Source organism: Macaca thibetana, chromosome 5, assembly GCF_024542745.1.
Source record: "Macaca thibetana thibetana isolate TM-01 chromosome 5, ASM2454274v1, whole genome shotgun sequence".
Taxonomy (NCBI): domain Eukaryota; kingdom Metazoa; phylum Chordata; class Mammalia; order Primates; family Cercopithecidae; genus Macaca; species Macaca thibetana.
Window position 1 is genome coordinate 41386795 of NC_065582.1, and position 17695 is coordinate 41404489.

The following is a 17695-nucleotide window of genomic DNA, read 5'->3' on the forward strand; positions in this document are numbered from 1 at the left end:
TAAGAACCCCATCCTTTTGCTTAGTAACTGCAGCATTTGGGTGGGCGGGAGGAGAATCGAGGAGGGGGCGGTTGGAGGGAAACCGAAATTTCTTCATGCAGACAACCGATCCTTCGAAAACAGTTTGGTTCCTTCCCCCCTCCTGCCTGTTTCTCCCACTTATGTGACCCACCCCCTCCACCCATTATAACGTGAATATCCTCGATGGTAAGCTTGCTTTCAAATTGAACTAGTGGAAAAATCCAATACTGAAGTAGTAAGTATAGTGACAAAATTTTAAGGAAGTAGAGGAGCAGCTCTTTACTCTGGCACTTTTTTCATTTTTCTTTTTCTTTCTTTTGTTTTTTCTTTTTTGTTTGTTTGTTTGGTTAGGGGTCTAAGGGATGGGAGGAAGGCTGTGTTTAAAGGGTTCTTCCAGCACGGTTAAAACAAGTACATTCAAATCGAGTGGGAACGTGATCGTCTTGCTCGCTGGCAGCGAAGGCTGCTGCTGCTCTGCTGAGAGGTAACTCTGGAGACAGTGGAAAGGGGCTGAGAGAGGAATCTCGGGGGTCGGGTGATCCCACCCAGAGTCCTCCCCGCGCGCGGACGCTGCTGGGCGGCGCCAGGGTCTGGGCTGCAGCTCACCTGGCGCTGCAGGTGGAGAGCGTGAGGGGACGACACTTTGCTCGCGGAAAAACCGACTTCTTCCGTGTCCCCACACTTTTCACATCTCTCCAGATATCCTGGAGTCGGCCAGAAGGAGAGCAGGGTGGACGTAAGCAAGTTTGGGCGGCCGAGCGATGGGGGTGGGGGCAGCGTGCGGAGGCCGCCTGATGTAGCCACCGCCCGGCACCCCAAGCTCCTGTCGCGGCTGCGGCTTTAAGGAAGCTGCCGAGTCCAGGCTGTGTCGCAGCAACTTTGTATCAGTCATGTCGCCCGCCTGGTGACTGACAGCTTGGATTGTCCAATAAGAAGCCCGCCTGACCCGTGCAGCGTGGAGCCTTGTTTCTCTTCGGGCCAATAGGAAGGGTTCAGGGGGGCGGGATAGCAACCTGAACTTTATCTGGACATGTGACCCGCTTTTAAAAGGGCCAGCCCTCCAGCTGGCCCACTCCCCCTCCGGGCTTTCGCCCGCCCTCTCTCCCTCCCTTTTTTGCCCGCCCTGGCCCTGCCCCTGCCCCCTCCTCTCAGCCCCTCCGCGCCCGGGGTGTCATTGGGCCCGGGAGACTGGAGCCAACTTCAGGCTGCTCAGAGGAAGCCCGTGCAGTCAGTCACCTGGGTGCAAGAGCGTTGCTGCCTCGGGCTCTCCCTCTGCAGGGAGAGCGGCACTCGCTGGCCTGGATGTGGTTGGATTTAGGGGGGCTCCGCAGCAGGGGTTTCGTGGCGGTGGCAAGCGCTGCAACAGGTAGACGGCGACAGACGGACCCCGGCCGAGGCAGGTGTGTAGGGGCGCGCGGCAGGGCAAAGCTTGCCCTGCTCGGCGTGCGGCCGCGGCGCGGGAGCGTGCACTTTGCAGGGAGAAGTGGCTGCGTAATCCGGAGGCACAGTCAGTATGGTGCTGTGTGCTTGTTGTTTTGTTTTGGTTTTCCACTTTTCTCCCCCTTTGGCCGCCAGAGGACTATTTTGGGAAAGTTTGGCCACTTTGGATAAATGCCCTCTAACTAGCAGCTTTTAACTGCCTTTGGCAGTGGGAGGTCTACCACTCTTCCCTTTCCCCGAAGATGAATTTCGAATCGTTTTCCCTGTACAATTTTTAAAGGACGTTTGAATACTATTTCTTTCCTTTATCAATTGCGGAAGCTCCCAGTTCTCAGCCGGAGGTGTAGCGGATAAGGGCAGTTGAAGGAGATATAGATCCTAATAGATCCTGTATAAAAGGGGCTCTGGAAATTCGTGCATTTCCCGTTCCCTAGCATTCGCGAAACTCTTGAGACAGGCAACGCTTCCTATGGCATCAGTTGGAATTTTAAGGGCAAGGGAGAAGGGACGAAGCTTCTTTTGGTGGCATCCTTACTCTGCTACTGAATTTTAGGTGCGTGGCTTTGCCTACTCAATTTAAAAAGACCAGGTTTAAATAATAATGGTTTATGGCACCATCAGTTTTAATTATTTATTATGACATAGGAGTTATGAAAACTTTTGATAGCAGACGAGCTTTTGAAACCGCCGAATTTTAAAGGCACCAAGTTGCTTCTTAACATTTTGTATTGCCATGTCTCTAGGTGCTGTTATTGATGATATTTACATACTAATGATAACAGCATTCTCTATCTGAGAAGTCCTGCTGTGAAGTTTTAATTTTATGTTTGACATCGTGGCAGCTATCGTGGAAAAGCTTGAGAGAAGTTTAAAAAAATAATTTAAAGTGGAGCTTTTTCCTTTAAGGGAGGCATAGTTTTGTTTGGCGATTTTTGGAAAGATCAGGTGGCTCGGTAAATTAGGTGAGTGAATAGAAATCAGGTGTGCTCAGTTCTAACTGGTTCTCCCGCTCTCTTAGGTGACCTTGGGCAGATTTCTATCATTTACCTCATCTATAAAAGAGACGAACATAATAGTTCTGTAGTGGGGAATGACAAAAAATAGTTACGTATAGTGAACTTTCACAACTATGCAGCCTAGAGATGATTGTGAGATTCTTAAGCGTTAGTCTTTAAGGTGCCATATTGTAGTGAAATAAATATTAAAAATTATGCCTTTTGTATCATTTCCATCATGATGAGATTGGGTTTTGGGGGATACTAAAAGTGAAAGTATTTCCACATAAAATACAAATTCGCAAGGATCTTTGTTAATATTCATGAAAAAAGTACTTCCTTGTGGAAAAGGGCAATTTAACGCAGATTGTAAAACATAAAACTTTAAGGTTTTCCTTTGTGAAAATAGCATTTCTTTTGTGTTTGAGAGCATATGTATGGCTTAAAGTAGCACCTCCACCAGTGCTTTTCCTTATGTGAATTTTTTTTTATGATTCGGGGTGAGGCCCATTTGCATGAAAATTAAAAGTTCATAATTTTTTTGCATTTTTCCTAAGAGAATCTTTGGTATGGTTTCCACTGTGAGGCAGGCAAGCCTGAGTTTTGTTAGATTTGTATACCTCTATCTGCTTCATTTTATACTTTAGTAACAAAAACTTTTTCTTTATCCTCTAGATATTAAGTTCTATGAGGATCATATTCATCGACTCATATTTTCAGTACCCACTAGTAAGTACGGGTTGACTGAAATTCTGCTCAAGCCATGGTCATTGTGCCAGTTCCAAAAAGACAGCCTCGGTTTCCTGGATGGATATAGGACATAAATTCCTAACCGGACCCATTTGTTTACAGAAAAGACTAATTAAAATACTAGGGAGACTCAACGTAAAATATTTCAATAATGCTATTTTTAAAAATATCTGATCTTAAAAAAATGTTTGCGTGGAAGCCGTGCAGATGCTAGATGTCGTGTCTTCTTTTGTGTTTGACTATTGCCGATCTGTATTGTTTCCTTTGTTGAGAGGTGCCTTAGGTTGGTAGACGAGAATACCTTAAACAAAGTAATTTAGATTTCAGCAAAACCTTTTGCAAATTCCTTAATGAGAGTCCTATCAATCATGTGGTGAAATACAGCCTATTCTATGTTATTAAGGGAGTTCAAGGTTAGCCAAACAGGACTAGGAGAGTTGTGATCAGCTGTATGATGTTAGCTGATAAGGTGCTACCTTGTCCAGGGCTTTAAGACTGTCTTTGCTGCCCATCATCTCCCATATAGATTCTCTTCAAGTCTTCTGTAGCCTCACAAACGTGGGATTTGGTTCTTGCTTTAGGGCAGAGTGCCGAAAAGTGCAGAATCTTAGTAGATGTTCTTTGAGAAAAAGGTGCAGTGGTCAAACTATTTGAAGAATGCTGGATTAAAAAGTAAACAGAATCTCCCAGAGGTTTTGGTATGTAAATTTATATAGGGAAACCAAAAAAGCCAAGAGTGACCATCCTTCCCAAAGATAGTTTGGAAAATGGGTTTTGGAGAGGGGTCTGGGTGAGGGTCCCCCTTCAGACACAGGACAGAGAGCCCACTTGTCTATGACCAGGAAGAGAATGAGGCTGTGTGAGTGAGGCAGAGTGTGCCAGTGAAGGCCTTCGGGTAAGGTTGTTGAGACAAGAGTAACTTCCAGGCATCTGGTTAGATTGTGGTGCAGTTTGCCAAGAGAGTGAATGTGAATTTGGGGGTGGGTGGGGGGTGAGATGTGCAGAAAGTGCTCAGTTTTGAATACAAATAGACATATTTATCGTGTTGTTTAACGAATTTGGATCTGAACCATTTATACCTTAGCTATATAGTCATTCATCTTTAGTATGGGGAAGACAGAATATTCTTAGGTAGACATAGAAGCAGCACGTAATATTTACTGATATTTTTCAATACATAGGTATGACTAAATGGTTTTTCAGTAAAGCATAAAAGGCCGGTCTTAGCTATTTGGATCCCAATTCACTGTTTTTTAGTTCAGTTTTCTGTCAACTTTTACTTGGCTTTCATCCACACCAAATCTTTTGGCTGGAATTACTATTAATAGATAACTACCTCAACCTTTGTAATTTTATTTATTTCCTACTGTTTTGTGATTGATTTTTGATTAGGAATTTATAGGATGTTCTTTAAGTGAAAACATACTACATAATTGGTAGATGTTAATGTTTGGAAATTGAGTATTGATATTATAATAGTTGAAAATTTTTTGTGATCTATCTACTTGGGATACTGTAATGAAATTGATCATTTCTGCCCTTTCAGAACTTAAACTCTAGTGTAAAACGCAGAAAAGTAAGAGGTAATTATAATACTTGGACAATTTGGACATTAAATTTCTTCATAGGGCTTTGTGCTATCTAATGCAAATTTACTTATGAGTCCAACTAAGATTTATCTAATGCAAATTTATTTAGTAGCATTATTTTTCAATGTTAATTAATACATGTTCTGTAACAAAGGGACTTCCTGTTTTTTGTTTGTTTGTTTGTTTGTTTGTTTTTAAACTAAGGGAAGGTAGGCAGGGTCAAGATAGTGGCAAAGAGGGGAAAGGATGAGAGGCCTAAAATAAAGCTTGTGTATAGAATTGCAGAAACAGCATCTTTTAGATCAGGACTTTTATTGAGCCATAGATTGTTTACAGACTTCGAAATGTTTGAAAACTGCATAATACAGATTTTAGGAGTTTTAAAATAGTAAAATGTAAAAATAAAATTTTACTGTGAGTGAGTTAATTTCCTTTAAGATGTGTTTCTTTAGAGTGGTGGTTGTCAGTCAAGGGTGATTTTGCCACCCATGGGCATTTGGTAATGTCTGGAGACATTTTCAGTTGTCACAACTGGGGAGGCGAAATGCTACTGGCATCTAGTGGGTAGGGTTAGGGATACTGCTAAACACCTTAACAATGCATTGGGCAGACCTCCACAACTAAGAATCATCAGGCCCAAAATGTCAATAGTGCCAAGATTGAGAAACTGATGTAGAGAGAGACTTGCGATCAAATTGCAGCTCCAACACTTAGTTGTGTGCCTAGTGCCTCAGTTTTCACACTTGTATTATTTGGGTAATACTTTTGTCAGTCATTCAGGGTTGTGTGTAAGGTTAAATGAGTTAATATACTGCATTAAATTATATGAGTAAGAATTATGTCAATATAGCCTACTATGATGATTTTGTCTGTGAAGTAAATTGATCTATAGAGTGCATGGATATGGTTGTATATCTGAAACAACCTTATGGGTTGCTTGAGGATGGGGATTGTGTCTCTTTTGTTTATCACTACCTATTCACTGACTGGTCTAAGGTCAAGGATGTAGCAAGCACTTGGTAAATATGGTTGAATGAATGAACCAATGCTTAAATTTTCAGGGCTCCTCTCAGACTTCTCCATTTACCATTGAGAGTAAACATTTTTGATTGTTGGTAGTCGTTCTAGCAGAGGTACCACGCACAGGTCAGGGTGCATGTCAAAGTCCTTGCCAGTACTGAAATACAGAGAAGACACCAGACATTCCTGAGTTGTCATACAACCCCTCGAGCTATGGACCATCTTAATCAGAATATATAGATCCTGACTTTTCAGAACTGACATTAAATTATCTTCATCACTAATCTATCTTAAGAAAGTCTTACTTCTAAAAAAAATCACAAATTATTTTTCTATGATAACTCATTTGGTATGTTTGTGTTTGGAAAGAGTAACTTTAATTACATTTCCATATTGTTTTTAACATGGCCATGTATTAAATATGGAAGGCAACTTCTATATGATCCATGGACTCCAAAGGCATTGGAGTCAGAAGATTGAGATTTAAACCCAACTTTGTCACTATGTCTTTGACTTTGGGCAAGCCACCCACTTCACTAAGTCCTCAGTTTCCTTTTTTTGCCTGCCTTAATTGCCAGGATTACTTTGAATGTCTAATAAGTTAACATTTGTAAATATTTTTTGCAGACTCTAAAGACTGTATTATAGCAAACATGTTACTTTTATTTAGATCCAAAAGAGTTTTATATGATCGCTTCTCTTGTTCTGACATCTGGACAAGCTGTAGTCAATACTCTGTTATGTCAGCATCCAAAAAGGTAACAGTTTTAAATTAGCTAGAAATGTTGCTTATAATAAGTAGGAGGTGTTTCGTGGCTCAGTAAATGCAATTTTAGAATGTCTTCTAGAGTAATATTGCTATAACTGACTCTAATTTTTTAATGTAAATTTATTTGTTAGTGATGGAGACCAAAGGCTACCACAGTCTCCCTGAAGGTCTAGATATGGAAAGACGGTGGGGTCAAGTTTCTCAGGCTGTGGAGCATTCTTCCCTGGGACCTACAGAGAGGACCGATGAGAATAACTACATGGAGATTGTCAACGTAAGCTGTGTTTCCGGTGCTATTCCAAACAACAGTACTCAAGGAAGCAGCAAAGAAAAACACGAACTACTCCCTTGCCTTCAGCAAGACAGTAATCGGCCTGGGATTTTAACAGCTGATATTAAAACTGAGCTGGAATCTAAGGAACTTTCAGCAACTGTAGCTGAGTCCATGGGTTTATATATGGATTCTGTAAGAGATGCTGACTATTCCTATGAACAGCAGAACCAGCAAGGAAGCATGAGTCCAGCTAAGATTTATCAGAATGTTGAACAGCTGGTGAAATTTTACAAAGGAAATGGCCATCGTCCTTCCACTCTAAGTTGTGTGAACAGGCCCTTGAGATCATTTATGTCTGACTCTGGGAGCTCCATGAATGGTGGCGTCATGCGTGCCATTGTTAAAAGCCCTATCATGTGTCATGAGAAAAGCCCGTCTGTTTGCAGCCCTCTGAACATGACATCTTCGGTTTGCAGCCCTGCTGGAATCAACTCTGTGTCCTCCACCACAGCCAGCTTTGGCAATTTTCCAGTGCACAGCCCAATCACCCAGGGAACTCCTCTGACATGCTCTCCTAATGTTGAAAATCGAGGCTCCAGGTCGCACAGCCCTGCACATGCTAGCAACGTGGGCTCTCCTCTCTCAAGTCCGTTAAGTAGCATGAAATCCTCAATTTCCAGCCCTCCAAGTCACTGCAGTGTAAAATCTCCAGTCTCCAGTCCCAATAACGTCACTCTGAGATCCTCTGTATCTAGCCCTGCAAATATCAACAACTCAAGGTGCTCTGTTTCCAGCCCTTCCAACACTAATAACAGATCCACGCTTTCCAGTCCGGCAGCCAGTACTGTGGGATCTATCTGTAGCCCTGTAAACAATGCCTTCAGCTACACTGCTTCTGGCACCTCTGCTGGATCCAGTACATCACAGGATGTGATTCCCAGTCCAGACACACAGGAGAAAGGTGCTCAAGAGGTCCCTTTTCCTAAGACTGAGGAAGTAGAGAGTGCCATCTCAAATGGTGTGACTGGCCAGCTTAATATTGTCCAGTACATAAAACCAGAACCAGATGGAGCTTTTAGCAGCTCATGTCTAGGAGGAAATAGCAAAATAAATTCGGATTCTCCATTCTCAGTACCAATAAAGCAAGAATCAACCAAGCATTCATGTTCCGGCACCTCTTTTAAAGGGAATCCAACAGTAAACCCATTTCCATTTATGGATGGCTCGTATTTTTCCTTTATGGATGATAAAGACTATTATTCCCTATCAGGAATTTTAGGACCACCTGTGCCCGGCTTTGATGGTAACTGTGAAGGCAGCGGATTCCCAGTGGGTATTAAACAAGAACCAGATGATGGGAGCTATTACCCGGAGGCCAGCATCCCTTCCTCTGCCATTGTTGGGGTGAATTCAGGTGGACAGTCCTTCCACTACAGGATTGGTGCTCAGGGTACAATATCTTTATCGCGATCGGCTAGAGACCAATCTTTCCAACACCTGAGTTCCTTTCCTCCTGTCAATACTTTAGTGGAGTCATGGAAATCACACGGTGACCTGTCGTCTAGAAGAAGTGATGGGTATCCGGTCTTAGAATACATTCCAGAAAATGTATCAAGGTAAGTTGGTTTTCTCCATTTTTTTGGAAGTCATGGCTTTATACATGTTGAAGGTTAGCATTATCTTTACAGTCGATAAATTTAAACACATTTCAGATTACTGTTTTAAGGATGGTCATATGGTGCTCCCCTTTGCATGTTGCTATAATGTTATTTTTTTTGAAGTAGAGGAAAAAAAGTTCTTAAAATGTCTTAGAAAATATCTACGTTGATTTTGAAGGGGCATATGTAGGTGTCCCCCACTCCCCATTGCCTGTTTTAGGTGTTTGGAAAATTTATGTTTTACTGGCAGTTACTATGTAAATATAGTAATTTAGCAGAAGAATGCTAGATTTTTTTTCCTTTAGCTGTTTGCTGGTTTACTAAAATTGCTTGAAGTTAGTTTATTTGTGGTCTTAGTCCTTTTTTTATTATGGCTTTCTTTATTAATCATCACTTCATCGGTTGTGAAAAATAAAATTGAATCCTGTATCTGTTACCCACAAGCTTCCCTCCCTTCTGCCCTTTTCTGGGTAGGTTAATTATATGAAAGTTGTGGTTTTTCAATACAAATAAATCATTTCCTTAACTGTTGAGGGCTTTTAAAGACTCAGCATATCTAAAATTACTAAGTGGACAATCTTGCTTTCTTACTTATATTGGAAGTGAAATATGTCACTGCAGTTTTGAATTGGTATATTTATAACTTTTGAGATCTGCAAGAAGACATATTTTATTTACTGTAAAATATCTCTTGGCTTTCCTAGTTGCAGATAGCATGTTGTATATATTTAGAAAAAACAAGGAAGAGGTTTTAGATATGACTATAAAGGGTGGTTCTAAGTTATACAGTGAATACTTGGATTGGACTTTGCTTCAGTACTGTTTTTATTACATGGTTGTGATAAATTATTCCTTTATGGACTATATAAAGAATAGATTTCCTTGGTATAGTTCGTTCCTTTGGCATCCAGAACTATGTGGATATTTTCCTTTATTTCATTAAAAATTATCTTGTGGGAAATATGTCCATCCCATTAACAGGATACAGGGTTTACATGTATTGCTGTGGCTTTCTCCTACTCTGTTTTTTTCCCAAACCAAAAGCAAAAATTTTAATTTATGCATTCTTTTCATTGTCATTGCCTCAAACCTTGCTTTTCTTGCATTTATGGAAGCAAACATTTCATAAAGGATATATTTTTATAGTTTCCCATAGTATGAACTATTCAATCATATTCTAATGCCGTCTCTTTAAATTATAAGCCCTAACACAAGTCATGAGATAGCATGGCTGCCATCAGAACCAAACTGAGCATGTGTTTTACTGCTACTGCTTTGCTTTACTTTTAGAGAAGGAAATTTTTTCATGTGATGTGATTATTTTTGTAAATGATGTTTTTAGTAAACTGGTATGAGGTAGTATAGCCTGGTAGTTAACAGCATGACTGGTTAAAATCCCAACTCTGCTACTTAATTGTTTAGTCTTCTCAACTGCATAAAGGAATTAAATAGTACCCATCTCAAAGGTAGTTAAGACAATTTAAGTGAGTTAATTTATGAGAAATACTTTGAATTCCTTCTGATATGTTAGTATGCATTGTATATGTTTTAGCTATTATGAAATGGTTTTATACTTTTAGTTTTCATATTTCTAGTTTTTTTCCTTCATTATGTGAAATTCCACAGAATCTTATAAAGAAATACTTAAAAGATTTAAGCATTTGTTAAATATTTGTTAATTTCTTACGATTAAGCTCATTTTTAAAAAATGATTATGCACTATACCGTTGTTATTACAGTTCTATTTATGCTTTGTTAGTTTTGAAAACTATTTCTTTGAATAATGATGTTTCTGGTAGAAATGTTACAGATGCAGTAAGCTAAAATGATTAGTTGTCTCTTATGTTTGTTCTATATCCCTGTTTCTACTATTTTAAATGTACTTTTCCTGCTCAACTCATGAAGCCCCTCCTGATGGTCCAGTGACCCATGCATAGCCTTAGACATGTTAGTATGAATTAGTGACCTTGAGCCTATCCTGCATTTGTGGGCGCAGGAAGTGTTGTCTTGTGTCTCCTCTTGAGTATTCCAAAATTCCTTATGTATTTGTTAATACAGTCAACAAGGATTCATTCTGCTTATATATGTACTGGTTTTGTGCCAGCTAAATTTCCTAAAAACTTTAACTTAAAGCTTTATAAGAGATTTGACATCTCTTATAGATTAATGATTCTTTACAGCTTTTCTTGGTGAATAGTATCCAAACCTATTTGTTTTGATGATTATCAGAGTAAAAGCTCAAGGATCAGAGGAAATTCTGATGTTTTTCTAGAGTTCAGTCTACATGTTATAATATTTAAACTCATCCAAGTATCATCCTTAGTCTCTTATTTTGAACAAAAAGCCCAACCTTTTTGCCTGTTTCTTAAAATATATGATGATAACTCATTTCGGGGAATGTTGAATAGATTAATGAATTAAATATCATAAAGGATTAAGGCAGGGTATACTGCTTCTAGGTTTAATAGTATCCTTCATCATTAGGTTGAACCTTGAACTACAGTATTTTCTGGTAGATCTCAAATCGTGGTTAGAGGGTTCCTGAGACCTTTTCAAGGAAGTTCACACAGTCAGAAGTCATGCTTTGGTCAAATATCCACTCAGAATGGAACACAGACCAATGGATTTTGATATAATCGTGTACGAAAAGTTCACTGATACTGTTTCAGATTCCACATTGAAATTAACCTTTAAGGAACTATTCAGTGAATTTTCAGTATAGTGTCAAAGATTCATATCTACAATTATCTGAAATGACCATTAAAATATTCTTTCCGTTTCCCAACAACATATCTATATGAGATCAGATTTTCTTTATATACTTGAAGAAAAACATAGCACCACAGGTAGCAATGAAAATCCAGCAGTCTTCTATTAAGTGTGACAGTGGTCTTGCAAAAATGTTAAACAGTGCCACTCTTGTCACTAAGGACTTTTGTTTGGGGAAATATTGTTTCATAAACAGTTTTCATATTGTTTATGTTAATATGTAATGACTTATTTTTAAATGATTTAAAAACATTTTTAATTTTTAATTTAAACTAATTTAATATTAGTTCTAATTTTTAATTTAAATAATTTATTTTTAGTTTTAATTTCCAGTGTGGTAGCAATAACTATAACTCACATAAACAAATGCTCTTTGGGATCCTTCATACTTTTTAAGAATGAAAAGGAATTCTGAGATCCAGAAGCTGAGAACTGCTGGTTTTTACTCTTTTATACGCCCTTTGGAGGTTAATGAAGAAAGAAGATATTACATTATTTGTATTAGCGTTACTGAGTATTATTCTGAGGAAGGAGTGTCTATTCAAATAGGAAAAATGATTCTTTCCCAGGTTAATTTTTTAAACTGACAGAAATGAGTAATGGCTGTGAGGTGTGTGTTGTCTTTATTTCAGTCTGTGGGCATTCCGTGAGAGTGGTGACGAAAGTCATCTGTTAATAATTTCCAGTGAATGGATTGTCTAGTGCCAAATTGTAAAGTAAATTCTGACAAAGCTAAATGTAAAGCCCTTAGAATGGACACCGGACCTAGTTGTGTCAGGTAGATTAGAACTCCCCTGTCTGCTTGGACATCAACAAAACTGCTCTGAGCCTCAGTTTCTTCATTTTAAAGTGATTAAGTTGAACTAATCGCTTTACTAATCACTAATGTGCTTCAAGAGTTACTAGTGTAATTTCCTTTGAAGAATCAAAATAGAGTATCTTTTAACGTAACTTGTTAATCTAGTTTCAAGTATTTAGTAGTCTCAAATCTAGCTTCATGGTTTTCAGCATAGTCTGGGGAGAAAAACATCGTTTGCATTTACCATTTTAAAGTAAAAATGAGGAGGGGTGATCTATGATTTCACTTGAAAGAGGAGCAGTTGTGTTTTCTTAAAACCAGATTAAAAAAAAATAAACTCTGAAACTTACTATGAATTCCTTGTTCTTTTTATTTACACAATTCCTCATGGAAACAGGGCATTTCTGTTGACATAACACTGGCTGTTTATGGCGATAGTCATAGTCACTTTGATAGCATCATAACACAGGGCTAACGTTGACTTAGACTTTTAAATGTAAAGTTTACTATTTCAAAGGGCATATTCTGGTAGGTTTCAAGACAAGTAATTAGGTATTTATCTTAATATGTGCTGTTTTTTTTTTTTCACGATAGAATGAAACAGTTTAGTAAATAACCTATGTTTATTCTTCTATTTTTCAATTGCCCCTGAAGTTTCCTTGAAACTCACGTCGTATGACAAACCAAAGCGTCAGAATTTGGGGAGTTTGTGACAAAGTTTGCCCTTTTACCAAACTTTCAGAATAAGCAGCTGAGACGTAAATATTTCTGTGTAATGCAATGTATGAAAGAATGGTGGGATGTGTGTCTGAGAGAGAGAGATTGTATTGGTGCTTATTCTAATAAATAAATCCATTACAGCATTGCTTAGGTCATTTGGGAATGAAAACATGTAACTTTCTTTTACTTATTATGTGTCTTATAATATTTTGATTTTGAAGTTGCTAATGTACCTAGAATTTCACCAGGTAAATATTTTAAATATTTTTATAATTTATTTAAAAATGAGAGTTATTTCTCCTGATATTCATTTTTCATTCACTTATGATATATCAGGGAAGAGTGGTGATAATAAAAAAATTAAGTGTTTTATAATACACAAATCAGTATGTACAGTGTACTTTTGTGAGTTTTATTTTTAAACATCACAAATATCATAGGCTTATATGTCAGTATGTCTGCCTCTTATCATGTAAAATATTGGTTTATTATTTACATCATAGTTTAAAAATGATGCTGAGATAAAAGCCATGGTTTCAGTTAGATAACCTCAAATTATTCAACTTAATGCAGTTTTCATAGCATCAACATACTAGGGACTTAGACTTTTGAATGTAAAGTATGGAGATATCACTTATAGATTTGATATTCAATATTGCCTTTTGCAATATTGTAATTCTAGGTGTGTCTGACCTTTTCTGTCCTTAGAATGTTGGAGTAATAGCAGATGTTATATTGATCACCACTAATTTAGGAGCAACACTTTGCTTCTCTTCATACTTTGATGTCTTTATGTTTTTCGGCAAAATAATACTTTTTTTCTTTACTTTCAGCTGTTGCTTTAGTTTTGTACTACTCATTTGCTGATAAAAATTTACCCCCACTGCTAAACAATATATAATTTTGTTTCATTTACTAAATTCAATTGAGAGAAAAATATTACATTTAAATATAGTCATTAACTTGTATATCTTTGATGACATTCCAACATTTATTAATGAAAACCAAGGTAAAATATAAGCATGTCAAATGGATAGTGTCTTCATTTAAAACATTAGGGTCTCTGGTTTTAAACTTGTGAAGTATAGGATTTGTTTTTAGTTTTAAAAGTTTTATTTTGTTCCTTATATAGTAAGGTAATGATGAAGTTAAAATGTGATTACATATAAGCACTTAATTAATTTATGCTCTGGAAACCTCTGGATTTATGATTGATAGTGGTATGGCTAAGGCCAAAATTTTTATGTAGAAAAGTGGTAGAAATTGTTTGTATTTTATGCTAGAAATAGAAAACTGTAGTTTAAGGAAGGAAACAGGACAAACAAAAAGTAATTTGAATGCTTAAAAAGTTAATACCTTAGGGAGGGAGTATGAGATAATAGCTGGCCACCTGGATTCATAACTGTGGCCATGACTTAATTTCATGTCTGATGAATACTTCATCAGTATGTAATGAATATTCACCTTATATATTAGGAGGTTTTGAGATAAATATACAAAAACTGTGATATGAAACTGAAATTTGGCTCGTAAGTGGCAAAATTGACTTTAGATATTATTCCGGCAGAGAGAGGCTATATGGGCAAGTCTTGGAAAATGGGGAGGTGAGGGATGATCAGAGTTGGTATTTATACTTAGTGTTGAAAATTTGGCAGGGAGTGGGGAGTGAGTACTTACTGGAGGAGGGAGCTCTATGAGCAAAATCCTGGAGATGGGAAGCAAACACGGTGTGGCTGAGCCGCATGGTGGGCTGTGATGTCGGGTTGGGGGTGAGAAAACCTGGAAGAGGCTAGTTGGAACTATAAGGGAGTTGAACTTGAAACTTACACTAAGAAATTTGTCGTTAATTTGGTAGGTAGTGAGTTGTTATGGAAATATTGGAGCAGGACATGGCAGGAGAGCAAGTGCACTTGGGGAAACCTTATTGGGCAGCGTGTTTGTAGGGTGGATTGGAGCATAAAGAGCCTTGTTAAGAAATTATTCCAGCTGTGTAGAAGGATGAGCGCTAGGCTGTCTGGAGTAAGGATGTTGGGGGTAATAGAAAGAAGGGGACAGGTTTGAGATGTTACAGAAAAAGCCTATGTAAGTGTCTATCTTTTGTGTAAAAATTTATTTTGAAATAATCACAGATCTACAAAAATGTATATTATAGAGAACTCCTATCATCAAGGACATTCACTTACATAACCAGAATATAACCATCAAAATCCAGAAATTAGTATGGATAAGTTACTAGCGTCTACTCTTTTGCAGTTTGTCCCAATAATTTCTTTTATAGCAAAAGGATCTAGTTCAGAATTATGTGTTGTGCTTAGTTGTCATGTCTCTTTAGTCTGGGATAGTCCCTCAGTCTTTTCTAGATTTCATGACTTGATACTGCTTTTGAAAATTAAAGGGCAGTTATTTGGTAGAAAGTCTTTCCATTGGTTTTTCTGGTATGTTTCCTCGTGATTAGATTCAACAGATGTACCTTTGGCAGGAATATCATGGTCTCCCCAACCTTAGCATCAGCTTTTATACCACCATCTCCTGCTGGAATGGAAGGATAATGTAACAGAAAGACAGAAGGGCAGGATTCTACTCCCAGCTCTGTTTTGTGCTTTCTTCTCGTTGCATCCTGTCAGGTGGCATGTGACTTCTGTTTGTGTTATTACTGTACTTAGACCACTTGATTCAGGTGCTGTTTGCAGGGTTTCTCCGTGATAAAGTTACTCTTTTCCTTTTGCAATTATACTATATTTTGTGGAAGGTACTTTGAAGCTGTGTAAGCACCCCATTTGTCATCAGAATTTGTTTATTCACATATTTATGTATATCGGCATGGCATCATTGTTTTTTGTTTTGTGAAGTGAGTTACGTACAGACTGTTACTGTCCTAATTTTTGATGGTCAGAATATTCCTCATTAAGCCAATGGAAGCCCATTGAGGGTGGTTTCTGTGTCCCTTTGCCTTGTTCCCATCATTCCTTGAGTACATCCTTGCTTTAGGCCCATCTTGTACTTTTCCTGACCTAGATCTGGAATTGGCCATTTCTTCAAGGAGGGTCCCTATCCCTAAAGACACTTTCCTCTTTCTGATTACAGTCTAATGCCACATTCTGGGACGTAGGGACACCCCTCCGTTTCTGTGGCTGCCCTCCTTATCCCACCCAGGCACAGACTCCCATGCTGGGCTGTCCTCACTCTGCTGGGGTTCGGACACCCTCCACTAGACCACACAAACACACAGGTGCCCTCCTGTCTCTGCTTGACTCTGACCTTCCACATCAGGTTTCCGAGCCACCCTTGGGCTTGATAGACCCAACTGTAAGCCACCACAGTTGGCCACCCCCTTTCCCCTCTGTGGATACCTACTTTGCTGTGCCTTATGTAATAATTTTAGGACTACGTTGTTAAGGAAGAGGAAGGGGAGGAGTTGATATTTGAGTAGAAATAGTAAAGTATGTGGAAATTTGGCAAAAACATCATGTTGTGAGCTTAACTCTCATTGATAATGATGAGTAATTAAGAGAAATGAAGAGGTCAGCCAGGCACAGTGTAATCCCAGCACTTTGGGTGGCCAAGATGAGCGCATCACTTGAGGCCGGGAGTTCAAGACCAGCCTGGCCAACATGGTGAAACCCCATCTCTACTAAAAATACAAATATTAACCAGGCATGGTGGTTTGTGTCTGCAATCCTAGCTACTCAGGAGGCTGAGATGCGAGAATTGCTTGAACATGGCAGGTGGACGTTGCAGTGAACCAAGACTGTGCCTCTGCATTTCAGCCTGGGTGACAGAGCGAGATTCTGTCTCAAAAAAAGAAAAAGAAAAAAAGAAATGAAGAGGTCAAGAATAGGTTTGGAGCAGAAGTACTGTTACCTTGGCTACATGAGTTTTAAGTGCCAGAGCTACCTATGATTGGAAATATTCTTCATATAGGTGGCAGTGTTGGTCTGGAGGTCAGGGAGGCCTCTTCATAGAAATTGCAATTGAGGGAGTCAATGTGGATGCTGTTTGGTTGGTGCAAAAGTAGTTGTGGTTTTTGCTATTAAAAGTAATATTACCCAGGGAGGGAATGTATATAGTGACTCAAGTACAGTTTAAAGTGCGTTTTGTTAGGAACTTGGAGGAATAGTGCCCCACTAAGAAGATGAGCAATACATCCTAATAAAGGAGACAGAATTATGTAGAGAACCAAGATCATGCTAAGTCATAGATGCCAAAGGGAAGAATCAGGTAGTCTTAGAATTTCCAATCGAAGGACTCTGAGACTATCTAGAAATCTGACCCGCTGTGGGCACGGATACTGAAACTAACGCCCAGAGAAACAACATGGCTTTTCCAGTATCATACAAAGTAGCTAGTAACACAGCTGGGAATGGAATCCTACCCTTTGTCTTTGTTACCTTATCCTTTTCTTTCAGTGGGAGATAGTGGTACAAAATCTGATGAGAGGGTTCGGAAGACCGAGAATAGAACCTAAGAGCTGTTGACAGATGGGTGTTGGTGATTTTCAAGAAGGGATTGGATTGGATTGTGATTGGCTAAGGAGTAAATGAGCATTGAAGAGGAGAACCTGGGGCATGGGGCGAAGGCACAGTGCTTACTCTTGGGAGTATGTTTGCTTTGTCATCTGTTTTGGTGACAAAGCGAAAGTGGTTAAAGGGAAGAGATGGTAGCGCAAAGAAATGGCAGGTTCAGAGTAAGGATTTTGTTCGACAGGTGACACATGAAGAGGGCAATGGACTTGTGCTGAGACCGAAAATGTGAGAGAGATAAGAGGATTGATGAGGCAGTGTCCTGGGAAGGTGAGAATAGAAATGACACCGCAGTCAGCCTCAGGGTTAAATATTTAACTATGAGAGTTTTGGCACTTGCTGGTGACTGGCGTCACTATTTTACAGATATG

General features: G+C 38.9%; 1 protein-coding gene and 1 long non-coding RNA gene across 3 annotated transcripts in view; one reads left to right on the plus strand and one right to left on the minus strand.

The window, feature by feature from the left end:
* Positions 1 to 275: 275 nt before the first annotated feature.
* On the minus strand, positions 276 to 1074 carry LOC126954884 (uncharacterized). The gene is made up of 2 exons (XR_007725746.1): positions 628 to 1074; positions 276 to 511 (listed from the first exon to the last, which is right to left on the minus strand). It is a non-coding gene; the product is annotated as an uncharacterized LOC126954884 (long non-coding RNA).
* The window catches only part of NR3C2 (nuclear receptor subfamily 3 group C member 2), a 357163-nt gene continuing 340539 nt past the window's right edge, over positions 1072 to 17695 (plus strand). For both annotated transcript variants that reach the window (XM_050790895.1, XM_050790896.1), the window contains exons 1-2: positions 1072 to 1421; positions 6716 to 8474. In XM_050790895.1, the coding sequence (XP_050646852.1) occupies positions 6718 to 8474 (1757 nt within the window). In that variant the 5' untranslated portion in view covers positions 1072 to 1421; positions 6716 to 6717. The remainder of the gene's footprint in view (positions 1422 to 6715; positions 8475 to 17695) is intronic.